Genomic DNA, 18,474 nt, shown 5'->3' with positions numbered 1-18,474 from the left:
TCTTATGTTTATTTATAGGCATCAATTATGAAGTATGATAGTTAAGTCCTTGTTGATTGGTGGTTTTTTTTATATTTTGATTTTTTTAATTTTATAAATTTAGTCTTAGTTTCTTTATTTACAATTATAAAAAGAAGTTTTCACCGTAAATTCTCAATTATTGTCATTGTTGTAAGTAGGGGTGTACAAGACCCGGTCCTACCCGCCAACCCGTCCCGGCCCAAGCCTTTAGGGCCGGGTTGAACCCGGCCCGATCATTAAAAAATGTCGGGTTAGGGTTGATCAATGAGTTATCTTGCTTCGGGTCGGGTCGGGTTGACATTCGGGCCACCCGACCCGTCCCACATATATATTTTATCAAATTTTAATTTGTTATAATGGTCAAAATGTGATAGATGGTGCTCAAGTTTATCTTATCATGTGGATGATATGAAAATGTTTAACATCTATCTTATTAATTAAATAAACGTTGGTTAAAAGATGGACACTTTCATGCTTTAACAAGAGAAAATCATGTAATGCACATGTGAGACAAGTGAAGAGAGATCAAACAAAATAAGTGACACGTGCATATAGATCAAATAAAATGTAAACCTATCAAGTGCAATAGATTATGACATAGATTATGCAAGAATTGGATCATTTCAAGCTCTTTGTTCTAAAAAATAGTTCTCACTTGTAACCCTTTTAGTATGTTATTATCTTTAAATTTTATAATTAGTATTAAATAGTCTTAGATTTATTGTCCCTCGGGTCAACCCGGTCCGTCCTACATAGACCCGTCCTAAATTGGACCCGCATATTGTCGGGTTTCTTCGGGTCTAGGGACGGGTTAGGTCTAAGAATTGACCTGATCAATATTTAGGGTCGGGTTAGGGTTAACCAAAACCCGTCCCAACCCGTCCCTTGTACACCCCTTGTAAGACATTTTCTATGAACTTTACTTGGTAGTGGTGGTGGAGGTTTCCAAGTGTTAGTGTGGTTGTAGAGGAGGAGATGGATGCTACTTGTGGTAGCGGTGGGGGGTGGAGGGTGGTGTCGGTTATGGAGGGTGGAGGTGGTGGTCGTGGCAGCAATGGTGGTGGAAGTGGAGGGTGAAGGCGGTGATGGTGGATGTGATAGAAGTGCCAACAACAATGGCTATAACGGCAGTGGTGGTAGTTGCGATAAATTATATGTTCTTGAAACAAAAAATCATAATCACAAAACATATTTTTTATAGTTTTAAAATTTAGGGTGAAACTGTTTTGAAATTGAGTAAAAAAAAAACTATTTTAACTCAATTTTTTTTCTCAAACACTTTTTTTTACAAATTACTACATTTTAAAACCAAAATTTAGCATGCACCCCAAACTACCCCTACATTATTATTTTAACTTGTTTCGTTTCCTTCTTCTAAGGCAAATTTTAATAATGCCTTTTCAACTTTTAAAACTTGATTATTTATTTTCCTTCCTTCATTGGATTCATCGTTGTGGACTTGATGACAATTTAGAGTTCAAGTTATTCATTCATGAAGGTTCTTGTCTGCTCGTTGTGTATTAGATTAAATTATCTAGAGTTTTGTTGTGTTTTTTATAAGTTTTGATATTTAATAAAAACAAAAAATTATTGCACTTAAAGTTCTATGGCTATTAATGTTCCAACACCCATTTAAAGTTAGTTGTCTCTTAACCATTTTCAGTCAAACTTTTGTTGTAGGTCGGAGATTGTCCTGTCATCACCAATTCACCATTGCATAGATCTAATTTGGGGTTTAGCGAATAAACTCTCATGCTTTTGTCAATGACAAATGAACTTTGACAACAAAATTTATCAAACTATATGATCGAGTTGCAAGCACACATTCAAAATTCACGAACGCTAATTAAAATCTCATAATGTCCAAGAAAAAGAGATTAATGGTAGGGGATAGATGCGTTGCCATGACAAACCCTTGTTAAAGACATAGGTGGATCTGAAAAGGATCCATTGGCTATTTGTTGAAAGACCCAGTTATTAGCAGCTTCAGTGTAATGAATCCCATCCCAAAGAATCCTCACACTTGGATCTTTGCACGATTTGGCTATCACAACTTTTTTCCCATTCACCATTTTGCTCGCTCCACATCTCGCTCCATTGTTAAAGTTGTACTTCCCACCATGCCCACAACATGCTATCACCCCCTTGTCAAAACCTATCCAATCCAAAACATTATATTTCTCGTCACATTTTCATGTTATAGACTAACATATTAAATACCGCGACATCCTTCCAACACACTATTTAACCGGGGATTTTAACCGACATTATAGTTTACCTTGTTAAATGTTATGTTGGAAAAATGTGATGGTATTTTGTATGCTCATGAATATTTTTGAGACAATAATCAAAGAGATAAAATGAAATTCTGTGCATTTTATTGCTTACCGTATTTTTGGGCATGGGTGATGAGGGTGTACTTCGCTGTGTACACATCAACGTACACTATTGCAGCCTTTGGAAGTTCTATCCTCAGTTGCTCAACAGTTTTTTTCAGTTTACTGTTAAAATATTGGGCCATCTCATTGAAGGGTTTGGCACACCCAAACTCATCGATTTGGGCCGCACTCACGGGATAGCGGTCTAGCGTGTATGGCAGGCAACCCAGTGGGCCTGTGTTGTGTATCCAAAATGACCTTCCTCCTTCCCCATACACATTCTGCAACATGACAACACTATGGTTATGCTATACACCATAGAAGTTAATCAAAAATCAAGTTTAGATGATCAATTAGTTTTGTCCAAAAAAAAATGATCAATTAGTCACACCTTTATGACATTGGAGAATTGGCCTAATACATCAGGTATATATGCCTTGACTTGTTCTGTGGTTAAGTTCAGTTTCAACCCAGCAGTGAGATCGTTTTGGCCAATATCAAACGTGTATAGTGCCTCAGAAAAATACTCCTCCTTGGGCAACAAATTCTTGAACACCCCACATATAGCAAATAAACATTACAAATTATTTAGTGTTCTGGTCGGCTTAAATGGTCACAAAGCCCAATATTGTCTTGAAATGACATGAAGGTTTCACAACTATACATATGAATATCATGCTGGCCGGCTAAGACGACTAAAGTGAATATTTATCTCGTCCAATAGTTACTTGAGTGGAATAAAGCCGGCAAAATCACAAAACAATTACAAGACTACTCAGAAGTCTTATCTAAGAGATTCATTAAAGCTCAATGATTAAGTTACAGGTCATACTATGCCTATAAATATAAGTTTAATTGTTCACTTACATAGGCATTACTCATTTTGTCTTTTACAAGTACATCATCACCTTATTCCGCCAAACTAAACTCTGTTGTGGACATTACTATCGCCACTAGAGCGTTCAGCCCACATTACCACTGTGCAAAGATCAGAGGTGTTTTGAAGTTCTATGTCTGAAATAACACTAAACTTAGCCCCTCCCATAATAAGTTCTATTTTAATAAGCCAAATTGTCATTAAACTAGCCAACCCCTTTGCAATTAGCAGATGTATATCAGAATATGTATATGATATATAGGATATAGGATATGAGTGTACCACCTTGTTTGCGAACGAGTTTGGATCTTGATTTGAAACCAGAGAACTGTTCAAACTGAACATCCAGCGATATGGGACTATAACCACTCTGAGACCTGGTTGTGTTCTGAGGTCTGACGGTGGATCCGGCGGTTGCAAAGTTAGCTCCAGTGCTGAAGTTTGAGCCAACAGAATCCAAGTAAGCGCTCAGATAAGGTAATCCAAAGCTTTTAGCTGTTGAAATCAAATTTTGATCACTTGGAATCAAACAGTGTATGCCTACCAATCACTGATGCATCAGAAGCTGAAAATTGGCTACTAGAGTGATGGTTTACCTATGAAATCGATGACAAGACGACCATCGGAGAAGCGCCCAGCAGGGTTGTGGAAAAAAGTGATTCCATTAGGGGGAGGAGCTTGTTCAAAAGCTGCTGAGATAGCACCAGTGTCGGAATTGGAGTCTCCGAAGTTGAATATTGCCGGAAAATTGCACTGCCTTTCACAGGAGACAGGACAAGGCACTAGTAATAGAGCTAGTGTTGTTGAAATTGCAACCCACGACACCATTTGTCTCTGTTTCTCTGTCAACGCCTCCATAAATATCTCATTTGATGTAGAAAAAGAGACTTTGCATTCAATTTAAACAACACGTTGCAGCACTAGTCACGGTGTTTACCGTTATGTAATCTATGTTCTTTATCAATCAATACTATCCACATTCTTCCTGAAAACAAGTTGGCAAATAGTTGACTAATTTTCCTAGTCGTTAAAATAGTATTGTTTATTTTTCTGTTTCTTGCAAATCCTTGAAAATAGGATAGACGTTCCTCTAAAATATTTGAGGTAGAAAAGTCTTGACCTGATGTGGTGGTGCACATTGTTGGATGGGATCCCTGGTGCACATTGTTGGATGTATCTTCCAATATGGTGTGATATTGACACGACGAGAGGTACTTACAAAGGCTCTTCAACACTATGCGAGTAGAGAGAGAAGTTCAAAGTCATAGAAAAACTATGGGTTAACAAAACGAGTAATGTTTATGCAAACGAATTATTAAACATGTATTTATAAGCATGATCAAAGTCATACTCGAAACCCTGATTCTTAGTAAATTTTTTTGACTTTGGAGATGATAGATACACTTTACTTTGAAACTGTTTCATGAATGTGTCACATTAAGTCCGCTCGGTTAACTATTCAACAATACAAATTCAGCTTTTAGTTATCCTAACTTGCCAACATAATATCTACCTAACAATAGGAACAAAATTGTAATGGTTTTTACAAATACAAGGGGAAATAAAAAGTATTTTCATAAATAAAATTGACCATTGAGCAATCAAAATGTAGCTCTTAAACACGATGAACCGAACCACAAAATCTTTTACAGATAATCCTGCGGTGTAAACAATATGGATATTCAATTGTTGACCACCCTCTTTTTAGCATGATGAAAAATAGATACATGTACCAACCACTTCCCCTATCTTTTCATGCCTGTATGAACGTGCATATTAGAAACCAACCAACCAATGAACAACGTGCCCAAACCAGTTAACCCAAATGTAAAGACAACACAAGACGTGTTGCCGTTTTTAAGCATCATGGAGATTGCGGTTAACTTTAAAAAACATTTGTAATTTGATGCTAAAAAACAGGAGATAAAAAAACTATTGATGTTAAGGCCGATATTGTGCAGATTCAGAATGAGGGGAAAATAATATCGTATTAGAACAATCACATTAACTAGCAAAGTTCCATAATCTTCAATAAAAATTATGTCCTAATAAAGTTACAGGCTTTTACTGCCTTCATCCAGACACCCAAAAAATTAGCCGAAAGGGGAAAACAAATTTACAGTGTTTCGAGAAGCAATAACAGATTAAGGCAAAAGTAATATGCCAGTACTCAATGACTGTTGCTCCAATTCCTGGAGTAGAATGAACAAAACGATTAAAAAAGACAAAGTAACAAAATACTATCAGGTTCTGGTCATCAAAAGTTGAAGATAACTCTTAATCCACACAAAACCGCTCGTCACCATCTTTCTCTTGACCTTGACCTGCTGAAACACAGCAAAGTCTGTCAATTCTGTGTCCAAACCACACCCAACAGATAATGTTTGAGTAACACATCACAGCAAGAATATGCAATAAGGCAAACTTATACCGAAAGTGGCAAGACCAGAACTAGAAACAAGAAGAAAATGTGAGACAACAATGCAACTGTGTATTCTTACCTATCCATGTCTCTGCTGCCTGAAAAAAACCCTCGTTCCCTGCTACCTTGAAACTGTCTTCGGTCGTCACTAGGACGCATCCAAGCATCTCCTGTGCCGCGGGATCGAGGGCGGTCTGAAAAATCCACACTTCTGGAATCCTCAAATGAGCCAGAGCGAGATGGCGGCCTATCAGATAAAACAGGAGTCCTTCCTGCTGATGAACCTGGCCTATCAACAGCTTTCTGCCCAAAACGAACTTTGTCATCTAAATCATGGATAAGAAGTTCCAGCTCCCTTTCTTTTTGTAGTAACAGTGCATGCGCACCAGTTTGATTTGCACCAGCCTCATCAGCAGATTCCTGATTTGAATTCATTTTAGGCTCTTTCTCGAGTTCCTTCTTCAAATTATCAATTTCTTCTTTTAATAATTTTTCCTCCTCCGTCTCAGGCCTGAAATGTACGTTCAGAAGTCAACGAGGTAATGTGTATATTTGAAAGATCAACAACTCACATATAAAGCATAGCCTAATCAGACCAAATCATGTAGCAAACTTGTGCATAACCAAATAACGTGAACAAAATAAACAAGTACAAGGTTACATGGTTAACAGCAAACATTGATTAAAGCCAAAATATTGGGAGTAAATGATATAGAACATTCATTAAAACTATTAGCAATCCACCAGCCAGAATTATAGGTCTTAAGGTAAGGAAAAATTAACAGAAAGACCGATAGATACTGAACTTGATCGATAGCAGTGACAACCTTATTATACCAAATCATGCTGCAAATTTGTGCATAACCAAATAAAGTGAAAAAAATAAATAAGTAGAAGGTTACATTGTTAACGGCAAAGCTTGATTAAAGCCAAAATATTGGGACTAAATGATGTGGAACATTCACTAAAACTATTAGCAATCCGCCAGTAAGAACTATAGGTCTTTAGGTAAGGGAAAATTAAGACAAAGACCGTTACACGACATACTGAACTTGATTGATAGCTGTGACACAATACCTTAATCAAGTACTCCTACTTATGCTAAAAATTACGTCAAGTACTGTTTATTAAAAAAAGCCCAAAGCAACCTACATCAAATCTTAATGACCCTAATATTTTTCTAAGTAACACTTCTCCTCAAGCTTGAGTTTAAGCTAGTTTCAAATAGTAAATCTACAAACGTGAGGCATAACCCAGCCAATCTCAATCAAAGAATTTAGGCCACTAGAACTTCGCATGAATACCAATACAATGAGTCAATAAACATGTCTTATGTAAATAGCTACTGAAAGACTTTGACTTTAACCCTTTGGTGTCCTCTCAACCTCCATGCTGATCCCTATATATTGGGTTTGTTTGTGTCAATAGAAGTACACCAAAGGTCACACATAACATTTCAATAGTTGTACAAAGCTAAATAAGTCATACGAAAGCATACTACCACTAAAAGGGGAGAAAGTTGAAACTGCAACCAAGCCAACCAGACTTAAAAGCAACCAAACAGGATGACAGATCAAGGCATATTTGATGATGATAGATGAAACAAGGAAAACTTCACCACTAATAAAGGAAAAGACGGCGAGAAAGAAGGCCAAGACATATCACCCATATGCAGAAAAGAGAAGATGAATGGAATTGAATCTGAAGCAGAAAATATGAATAAAACAAAATCTTAAAAAATGACAAGAACGCTAGCTACAGCTCTGGCCAACTGCTGCCCTATATCATAAACTCCCCGCCAGACTCCACCTCCTAACATTGTGCACCTCTGGCCACTTGAAAACTTAAACAAGGTTGAAACAAAACTCTAAAAACAGTGATATACAATTTAACTGGAGGGCTATTTATATACTATAGAGTTACACTTGGGTTGACAGAAAGAACCCACAGTCAGTTACAACTTACAACTACCTAACAGAATTATAACAAACGCTAACTGACATATCTGTCAGAAACAGTCATTTGTATTGCTATCCATACACTACTTCGTACTCTGCAAAAATACTTCAATCTTCACCCTCAAACTTATGGATGGCGTGTTAAAAAGTTATGGTTTTAAAACCACAAAATATTTGTTTTTCATGTCAGTTCTGTCTAAAAAGTATCAACAGATCTTCCTTATCAACTATACGCATCATTGGGGAATCCCTGACACAACAAAAACGCAAAACTAATAAGACAAGACTAAGAATCATTCTAGCAAATGACAGAGGATTTTGATAGATAATGATTTAGACGTAAGAGGGAGAATTAAAGGAAATATATGATTTTATAGATGAGATCTCCCTCAATAATATGAAGCCAGGTGAGGAAGAGGAAAGATGAATACAAGTTGTTCCTCTCAGTATTTTTGTAAGCTTGTGATCCCTCCCACCAAAACATATCCCCAACAAAACAGAATACCCTCTAATCTCCTCTCCTAACCTCCTTAAGGACTCTGCCAAGTACTGCTACAATTCTGAATAACAATCACTAATCACCTAACCTAAGTAACCGAAACCAGCACATTAAGTTTACCTAACAGATTCACTAGGAGTAAACCCTGAAATTAACCAAAAGCAAAGTGAAAACCTTTCAATAATATCAAAGGTGAGAGTTATACCTGCAATGAAGATCATTATGACCATGATTGGAACACTCACAGCATGTGTTGGCCCCACAATGAATTTCAAATGGGGTTCCACACATGATTATTGTGGTGCATCCACCATGGGCACTGTATGTATACAAGATATTTTCCACAATTGAAAATATAAGCTGAACATTCTTTTACAGATAGCAAGCCTTTTTATGAGTATAATAACACTTGAATATTAACTAGGCAATATTCTTTTAAGACATTGAAAAGTCATGTACAATCCTAATAAGACTTTAACTGAAAAAAAGAAAATAATCTACTCAAATCAACCATTAAATTATAACAAATAAAATACTCAAAAAGCAAAATATAAACAATCCCAAATCGTATGAATGAAACATTTAATTGTTGTTTATGCTTGTAAAATAAATATTCACAAGAAAGCAAGTCATCTTTTAAAACTCTCACACCAACCCAAACCCATATAATGTATGAACCCACAAACAAGACTTCAATCCCATCATGAATGGCATAAAGTTACCTAAAACAAGTTAATAATACTATTTAAAATACTTCATTTAAAAACGAAAAATGTAACCAAATAGAAATTAAAATATTTACCCACCCCTCTGTCATTTATCATTACCCCTAGCTCTAATCCTCTTGCTCAAACATTTTCAGTTTTCAACAGAAAGAAATATGTGTTTGATTAATTCTCCCTATGTTCAACCAAATGAACCCTAATTTGACCAATTTCGTTCATCTTGAGCCCAGCCCGATATACATGCATCAACCTCCCTAATTATACATGTTATTACCTCAAATTTAACTTCAACATCTACTCCTTGGTTTTACCTCTTTCTACCTCTATTGGCCTTTGATCTATGATTAATTTTCACAGAATGAAGCCACTTGTATTCTCTCCATACTCCAAACACTCATGCTCAAATGAAACATTCAACATTTTGATTAAATAATCACTGATGTGTGATTTATCAACATAATGAGCATTTGAATCCCAATTGAAAAAACTGCTTTGAATGTAGAATTAATAAAATCAACTATTATATACTATTGACTGCAGATCCAACCACCTAAAGGCATGAGGTAGTATGGAAAAACTACTTTTAGTATGTTTCCACCTCAATGTATAACCTATATGCTAACTAAGTCAGTACTGAGCATTGAGAACCTCCTTAATGTAGCCAGTTCACATAAAACTACAAACGAAACCATCACCAATAAAGAAATTCACGCTCATCTCTTTTCCCATCAAGATCTTACCCCAATATGATCATGCTACTCTATCAATATTGCCATAAATCAAATTAATTCAACACACACTGCAATAAATTCACAATTGAAGGAACTTATATGGTTCTAAATTAAATAACAGACCAAAGAAGAAACGATAAAAGCATAAGACAGAATGATAGATCAGGTAAAGAGTGGAAATGCAGAAGGAGGAACCTGTCAACCCCGCGACGCTCCAATTCAAGATCAATCTTACGCCAATCAGCACCTCGCTCGGCGAGCAAAACCTCCCTTGGTTTGGCTTCCCCAAAGGGGTTCACCTTCGGCCTTGGTTTCAGCACAGCATCTGGACCCTCAGAACTGGAAGGCCTGCTGGTGGTGGAGTGAGAACTCGTGGGCCTACTTGTAGCCTTCTTCGCCTCAATTTCAGAATCCAGCTTCTTCCAATCCAATCCCTTCTGCGCCAACACCTCCTCCCTAGGCCTAGCAGCACCAAACGGACTCGGCTTATTCGTCATTGCGGGAGGAGTTTCATTCACAGAACCATCACCCTTCCGCGGATCCAGCACCAACCTTGGCCTCTCACGGTCAGGCTCCATTTCACGCCTCGGCCACCGATCGGGGTCGCCACCAGAATCGCGAAAACCAGAATAACCAGAAGATCTGGCAGGAGGAGGAGCAGTAGACGGAAGAGGCTTCTTCCCAGACATCCAATTATCCACCCCATCAGCCCTGGACCCTCCCCCAAACCCACCACCTCCACCACCAGCACCGAAACCACCACCACCACCACCTGCACCAAACCCACCGCCACCACCACCACCCCCGCCACCATATCGATTCCCCCGGCCGGAATCAAGAGACGGGAGAGATTTCTTCATCGACGCCCAATTATCCACCTCATCAGCCCTCGACGGCTGATCGAGTTCCGAAACCCTAGAACTAGGAGGACCCCTACGCTCATCGTCGAATCCGCCGTAAGATCTCCTCCCAGCACCCCAAGAACCATCACCATCACGCTCCGGCCTGCGACTCCCACGATCAAACGACGAGAATCCACCGCCGCCGTAGCGGCTGGACTGCATTTCCTCGGCGGAACGCTCCTTAGGACCGGTAGGAAGACGGAGCATCTCAGCCGGCGTGAGTTTCTCAACGCCAGAGGAATTGAAACCGCCCATGTTAAACTCCGAGAGCGTCATCTTCTTGCCCTTCTTGGGTTTGACAGTCACAGCCTCTTTCAGACTGGGGAAGCTTTGCGACTCGGCGGCCGCCGTGGCTTCACGCTCCTCCTCCTCGGCGCGTTCGGAATCCGCCGCCCATGCTCCGATGTTACCCCACGGTTTGGACATTTGGAGATAGATCTCAGAGAAGAAAATGGAGTTTGTTTGTTTGGTTTGAATTGAGATTTGTAAAGGTGAGCCGGAGCTCCGTTAATGGAGCCGGAGCTCCGAGAACATGCAGAGAAGAAAACGAAGAATGTGAGGGAAATGGGAAACACGAAGAATGTGAAGGAAGATGAATGAAACAAGAGAAGAGGGGAATTGAAGAAGAACAAGAAGTAGATCGACGAGGATTGGTGAATGTGTGAGCGTGTGAGGATGATGGATTAGTCACGTGCGGAACAGTTACCATTTCAGGGCCTTAATTAATGCCTCATCGTGTTACCCACCTTCGTTTTCCATTACTACTTTAGCTTTTCTTTTGACTACTTTTTTTAGTAACTCGACCTGTAAATATAAATCTACACACACAAAATATGTATATAGTATGTGTGTTGTTTTGATGAAATTAGTGTATGTTTGGATTAGCGTTAGTTAGACACTATTGATTTTATTTTTTTGATAGATTAATTGTTCACTATTGATTTTATTAAAGTTGTGTGTAGTAAATGTAAGTAAAAATGATGTCATTCATTTTCAAATAAAAAATAGTGATTTTTTAGAGAAATGTTATGGATTTCAGTTATAAAATCTTTAAAATGTGACTCCGAGTTTGTTTGTTTCTTCTTATTTGATTAAATAGGGACTTATTTTTTTTGGTACATAGATGCTTAAAAAAAAACGCAAAAACAGACTAGCGCCTCAAAAAATAAGTGCCACGGTAGTCTTCTGCCAACAAAGGGATGGCAGCCAACGGGGGATTCTCCAAGACGCTTAGGCGGTCATCACTAGTAGCTCCTTGCTTCGCCAGCAAATCAGCCACAGAATTCCCTTCCCGGAGAATATGATTAAACCGAACATTCCAATCTCTACCAAGAAGCTCGCGGAGCATGTCAAACACTGCTGCATAAGCGTGATACCGCCCACAACCGCGCTGGAGAAGGGTGATGGCCAGCTGAGAGTCCGAGAACACAACCACCTGCCGCACACCACGCTCCCAACACACACGCAACCCAAAGAGAATAGCTAAAAGCTCAGCCTTGAGAATTTCAGAGACACCAACGAAAGCTGAAAAACCAAATAGCCAAGTACCAGTAGCGTCGCGCACCACGCCCCCGGCTCCGGCCCGCCCCGGGTTACCAAGAGAGGATCCATCAGTATTCAAAGCCACCCACCCATCCGGCGGCGCACACCACTTGACCCAGCGAGGCTCACGAAGAGGGTGCACCGCAACCAAGCTCCCGCACAAAACACGGTCAATCGCAGCAGCATGATGGAGAACAAGCTGCCAAGGCTCAAGGATGGCGTCGAACACAAACTTACAGCGCCTGCACCAAATGAACCACGCATGGAGCAGTAAGGAGGCAGCGGAGGCTCGCGGAACCGAGGCCACCCACTCAGCCATCGAACCCGCTGAATAAAACTCAGAAGCTATCGACATGGCCAGGTTACTCCACACATGACGAGCTGCACCACAATCTCGCAAGCAATGGAGTTGCGACTCCGGTTCAGCATTGCAGAGGCGACAAAGGACCGAAATATTCACCCCACGGTGGCGAAGAGTCTCTGCGGTAGGGAGAGAGTTGTGAAGCGCCTGCCACGAAAACACTCTCACCTTCTCCGGAACGTCCGCTTTCCAAATCCAATTCCACGGAACAGGATGTAAGGGACCAAACCGGCGTGATAACAGCCAGGTATAACAACTCGAGACAGTGAAAGTGCCATCAATGGACTCCGACGAGACCATCAAATCCTCATGATCAGAGTGAGTATAAACAAATTGAGAACATAATAACTGGGAAACAGGAACCGAGAGCGGAGTAGCAAGGCAGCGAGTATCACAAGCACCATCGCGAAACACATCTCTAACACGCAAACTTGTGTCAGAAATGTGAACATAGGGAACCATGGAACAAAGCGGCCCCGAACCGCTCCAATCATCATACCAGAAGGAGAGGTTACCCGCACCGATCCGCCAACTAAAGCCCTCTCGAAGCTGCTCCCGAGTGCGCAACAGAGCATTCCAAAGAGAAGACCCACGGTTGTCAGGAGCATGTAGAAAACTAGTCTGAGGGGAGTAAACATCAAGCAAGAGGCAAACCCAAAGCTTATCGGAAGAATTGATAAGATCCCAAACCAATTTCCCTAGCATCGCCACATTAGATAGACGAGCTTGTCGAATTCCTAACCCCCCGTTCCTCTTATGCATTGACATCTTGCGCCAGGATACCATATGCATACCTCGCCGGTCACCACGAGCCCAAATGAACTCACGGGCCATCCCATCTAGTCGATCACAAACAGATTGAGGGAACCAAAGGAGTTGCATAGGGTACACAGGGATGCTATTCAGAACAGACTTGACAAGAGTAACTTTTCCGGCTTTGTTCAAAAGTTTACCCTTCCACGAAGCTAACTTCCGGGCCACCCTGTCCACCACAAAGTCAAAATCCGCTGCTTTCTGTCGCCCCCTCAGGATAGGGAATCCCAAATACTTCTCAAAGTGTGAAGTAAAAGGGATAAAAGTCACGCTAAGAATCCTTGCCTTCCTAGCACGCTCCACCCCAACTCCCGCAAACGCTCTAGACTTTGCAACATTAACCCGTAGACCAGAAGCCAAGCAAAAGTCACTGAGAATGTTGTGGATCAGCTGCATTTGGGAAACCTTTGCCTTGGCAAACAGGAGAACATCATCAGCAAAAAACATATGGGATATAGAGGGACCATTACCGAAAATAGAGACCGGAAGCCACCGCCCCTGATCAACGGCATCCTGAATCACAATAGCCAAACGCTCCATACATAACACAAAAAGGTAGGGAGAGAGTGGGTCGCCTTGCCTCAACCCTCTGGACGGAGCAAAGGGATCTAACTTCATCCCATTCCACAATAAAGTCAGAGAGGATGATGAGACACAGAACATAATAAGATCCACCGACGTAGCAGGAAAACCAAAGAACTGAAGGGTGTCTCTCAAGAAATCCCAGCTAACCCTGTCATAAGCCTTCTCGAGATCCAATTTGAAGACGATGTTGCGGTTCCTCCTTCGGTTCATATGATGGACGATCTCCTGCAAAACAATAGCATTATCAACCGTCCCCCTACCCGGAATAAAACTATTCTGCAGGGGGCCAATAATCTCATGAAGATAAGGCCGCATCCTATTGACCATGACCTTAGTAATAAGCTTATAGAGCACATTACAGAGGCTGATTGGTCTAAACTCCCTGAATGACGTAGGCACATCAATCTTCGGAATCAAGACAATCAGAATCTGGGCTATCACAGGGTCAAAGGAACCATGCAAAAAAGCATCCCTGACAATATGCCACACATCATCCCCCACAATATGCCAATACTGCTTAAAAAAAATCGCCTGAAAACCGTCTGGCCCAGGAGCTTTCAAGGAGCCCATGTGAGAAAGCGCTGTCCACACCTCATCCTTAGTAACTTCGGCGCAAAGAGCCTGTTGTGCAACATCAGGAAGGCCAGCAGCTGCGGAGGAAGTGATGGCACTCACCCGAGTGCTCTCAGAGGAGCAAAAGAGAGACTGAAAGAAGGATCGAGCTTCCCTCTTTAGGACCTCCTCATCCTCACACCACTCCCCACAAGGCAAAGTAAGCGCATACACCTTGCTTCTCTTCCGGCGGACAACTGTCTGAGTATGAAAGAAGCGAGTATTGCGGTCACCATACTTTATCACCTGCTCCCTAGATTTCTGGTACCAAAATAGCTCCTCTTGCTTCAAAGTGGTTTCCAACTCTTGCTGAATTTGCACCATGGACCGCAACAAAGAAGCTGAGTCGACACGCTCAAGCTCCCGCTGCACTCCTCTCAGACGGTTCTCAAGCTCCCTCTTCCGCTGAAAAATATTCCCAAATGTTTGCTTATTGAAATCCAAAGACCGTTGTCGCACCTGATCAAGGTTTTCATGAATGGGATTAGAGTTTCCCCAAGCCGACGCGACCACAGACTCATAAGCTGGATGGGACACCCACATCGCCTCAAAGCGAAAGGGTCGTGGGCCTCTTCCCCGAAGCAAGAAGGCACACCGAATCAGCAACGGGTGATGATCCGAGTAACGGCGAGGTAACACCGTAGCCCCCCCTTCCTGAAACATGTTCCGCCACTGGATATCCACAAAGCACCAATCCAGCTTTTTTCAACAAAAGAGGCTCCCCCTCTCGCTTCCTGGCCCAGGTAAACCGGTAACCAGAGGGGTGGATGTCTAGTAAATCACAATCATCAATCACAGCAGCCAGCTTATCAGCTCTAGTGGCAGCAAAAACACCCCGATTCTGGTCGGAAGGAAGGAGTGTCTCATTAAAATCACCTGCCAACATCCAAGGCCCTGAGAGACGGTGTCTAAGACCTTTCAGATAGTCCCAGCCCAACGCTCGAACTGCTGGAGAAGGGCTCGCATAGATACCGGTACAAAACCAACTGGAGGAGAGAGCATCAATTCTAATCGTGACTGCATGAGCAGTAGTCTCAACCACAGAAAAAAGAGAAGGGCACGGATTCCTGTTTCAAACACCATATGCCCCCGGAGCGGCCAATGGCTTCTTCCACATGAACCGGGACATATCCCTCCGCTTTCCAGAAACTCACAACAGCACTAAAAGGGACCTCGTCTCGTATAAGAAAACAAGAGTCGGGTGGTTAACCCGTAACAACTCCCGAACATGTCGCTTCGCCGACACATTCGCTGCGCCCCGAATGTTCCACGCCAGAACTGAGAAATCATTAAACTCAATCATGGAAACACTGTAGGGGTGCACAAGAAGAGGGCAGCGTCATCACTGACCCCCGATCATCACTGGAGCATCTGGTGGGTGTTCCTTAGTGTTCATGTCGGTTACCGCCGAGTTCTGCAACTCCTTGGTCTCACACTGGGCTGCCTCCACGTCCATGTTATTGGGCTGAAAGAGCTTTCGAACCACACTATGTGGTGTTCCACCCGCTACCGGCGCGCCACCGTCCTTGGGAGCTGGTGTGGGAGACGCAATGACGATGCCGGCGTTGCCACGTCTACGTTTCAATGGTGTAAGGATGGGTGAAGTTGCTCCCACGGAAAAGGAATGAGGAGAAAAAGAAGCCAAAGTATTATCATCTGCCAAAATAGTAGCAATTTGACCAATTTTATATTTTTTTCAAATTTTTTTGATAAAAAGTAGTAAAATTTAAGAATAATCATAAGCCTAATTATTTATTTAAGCTATTTCGAGTAGCTTTTGAGAAAATCAATTATTTCTAGTTGGCTTTGGAAATAACAATGATAACCGATAAGTATTCTTAATATTAAAGTATAGTTTTTCGAATGAGTAGAGATATGTGTAAATAAACAAAATATCTTAAGCTATGTGTTTTTTGCAATTGCAGTTCCTTAGCATGTACTTTTACAACTTTTATTAAGAACATTAATTTTATACTAGTTAACATTAACATTGTAATATGAACAAAGAAAGAAAAATAATATGGGTATAAATGTGAGTCTCTTTCGAAAATCTTTAAAGGAATAGTAACTTCATCATTACTTTCCTTAAAACACAATTTCATCACTATCAAAAATGACTTTATCTGAACTATAAATGGGAATCAAAAGCAACATGAAAATGAAACATAATTTTACTTCAACTAAGATGTTTTCTATTCTTGCAACTAAATGTAGGATTTTGCTAATTTCAATTTCAAGTTTAACATGAATTCTGTCAATATAGACACTGAGATATTTTCTAAATAATTACGAGAATAATGTTCCATTCACACCTCTTTTTGAGGTGGAGAGAGGTGGAATAATGAGAGATAGGAAAAAAATAAAAAGTAAGAGAAAGAAAGTATAAAATGTGATAGATGATAAGAGGAGAGAGATAGAAATAAAAAGAGGTGAAAATAGAGTGTTTAAAAAATGAGGTGTGTATATATATATTATTGTAATTACGATAGCCTGCTTTATTTGTAATTTCTCTATTCCCCTCGCAAAGCACAAGGATTTTCCTTGCATATTTTAAGTAACAAAGTCAAATGCAACTCTTGAATTTTTCTTCACCACCATATTTTTAGTTATTTCCTTCAATAGGAAAAAGAAAAGGAGAACTTTCTAACCTTTGTTCCCTTTGTTTAATTAGCACGCGGGCAATAGCTTTCAGCAACCATAAAAATGTTGAACTGAAAAAAATTTGATCATTAATAATTTCCAAATTGAGTAAGAAAGTACAATAAGGAATGTTATATAGGTTAGAGAGAACGATTGGTTACTCATTAACAAAAGTCGTAAACTCTACCCCATTATTGTTGGTTACTCATTAACAAATGATAATAAACTAGATTTTCCACTTTGATATTACCCAGTTAACTTGTGATCATTTGTTTCTGAATATATGGGGTCAAAATGCGATTGGTTGGGAGGACTAAGCTCAAAGCTATTGCATCTCATGATATGACTTTTGTTTTGTTTGCATATAAAGGAAATGAACAATTTATTTCGTCCTCACACATTTTTTATTCGCGACTCATCAAATTATAGCCATTGAATGTGCGTGGATGTGTCCTTAGTTAAAACGCAAGTTTTTTTTTTGTTTTTTGATTTTTTTTTATATCTTAACCAAGTACTACTATCTCTATAAGACTATAAGGTATCTTTACCACACATAACTATAAGACTAATTCATGCAATGGTCGATGCATTAAGTGGTAGGTGTCTGAACTAATTTTTTTTTTCCATTTATAAGAGCTAAAAATCAAACCTAGCGTAAGTTGTTTGTGTGCCCTCCCCTAAGTGAGTTTTAATTTAACTAAGCATTGGTTTGGCATGAAAGGACGAGAGAGAAAAAAACATGGAGGAGACAATTGCGGTGGCATGTGACTCACGGAAAAATTAGGATTTTTAAGTTTTAACACCATAACAATATTATTATTTTTTTGAACTCACCATAACAATATTATTATTATAACATAATATATGAATTTCAAAAAAACATAATATATGGAATTCAGATTACTGTATTAGGGTTTTTTTTTACCGTTCAAAGTTGGTGTGTGAAATGATTACAAAATGACTAGCCTTCTTTCACATTATGAAAGTTTAAGTGGTGTCATTATGTTTGTGGCCAATCAAGGGCTATGTAGCAACTTTAGTATAACATGCCATACCCTCGTCTAATTTGTTCATTTTTTCAATAATCTTCAACTTAACATATCCAGAAAAAAAAAGATTATGTGTTCAGGCCGTCTGCATCAATTTCTCGAATGTGGCACCTTCAATGTTTTTGCTGCACATATCTTTTCAACCATACAATGTAAATGCGATTTGGATCCTCTCCAGCTGCTAGAGGGTCAAGCAGTGTATACTAACTACCCTTAAAAAAAATTAGTGTTTAAATTACTTTTTTCACCTCAACACATCTCAACCACATAAGTTTCACAACATGGTCATCCGACCGCTTGGGAATGAGCAACTTTAGTACAACGCGCAACTCATCTGGCACAATCTGTTCAAATTTTTT

General features: G+C 40.1%; 2 protein-coding genes across 5 annotated transcripts; both read right to left on the bottom strand.

Moving 5' to 3' along the window:
- Positions 1-1,715: 1,715 nt before the first annotated feature.
- LOC130710371 (GDSL esterase/lipase At3g26430-like) lies at positions 1,716-4,231 on the bottom strand. Of its 3 annotated transcripts, none has more exons than XM_057559604.1 (5): positions 3,873-4,231; positions 3,567-3,771; positions 2,791-2,968; positions 2,410-2,680; positions 1,716-2,176 (listed from the first exon to the last, which is right to left on the bottom strand). In XM_057559604.1, the coding sequence occupies exons 1-5, from the start codon at positions 4,132-4,134 to the stop codon at positions 1,899-1,901; spliced, it is 1,194 nt and encodes a 397-aa protein (XP_057415587.1). In that variant the 5' UTR covers positions 4,135-4,231; the 3' UTR covers positions 1,716-1,898. The 3 variants fall into 3 exon arrangements, with proteins under 3 accessions (XP_057415587.1, XP_057415585.1, XP_057415586.1); XM_057559602.1 differs by having other exon boundaries at positions 2,791-2,946; positions 3,562-3,710; positions 3,873-4,229; XM_057559603.1 differs by lacking the exon at positions 2,791-2,968 and having other exon boundaries at positions 3,562-3,710; positions 3,873-4,229.
- Positions 4,232-5,245: 1,014 nt separating this feature from the next.
- LOC130710370 (eukaryotic translation initiation factor 4B2) lies at positions 5,246-11,178 on the bottom strand. Of its 2 annotated transcripts, none has more exons than XM_057559601.1 (3): positions 9,807-11,178; positions 5,778-6,209; positions 5,246-5,600 (listed from the first exon to the last, which is right to left on the bottom strand). In XM_057559601.1, exons 1-3 carry the CDS (start codon positions 10,937-10,939, stop codon positions 5,576-5,578), a joined length of 1,590 nt encoding a protein of 529 aa, XP_057415584.1. In that variant the 5' UTR covers positions 10,940-11,178; the 3' UTR covers positions 5,246-5,575. The 2 variants fall into 2 exon arrangements, with proteins under 2 accessions (XP_057415584.1, XP_057415583.1); XM_057559600.1 differs by having other exon boundaries at positions 5,246-5,603; positions 9,807-11,177.
- Positions 11,179-18,474: the final 7,296 nt, after the last annotated feature.

The sequence above is a fragment of the Lotus japonicus genome, chromosome 4 (genome assembly GCF_012489685.1).
Source record: "Lotus japonicus ecotype B-129 chromosome 4, LjGifu_v1.2".
Taxonomy (NCBI): Eukaryota; Viridiplantae; Streptophyta; class Magnoliopsida; order Fabales; family Fabaceae; genus Lotus; species Lotus japonicus.
This window is presented reverse-complemented; position numbering and strand designations above follow the sequence as displayed.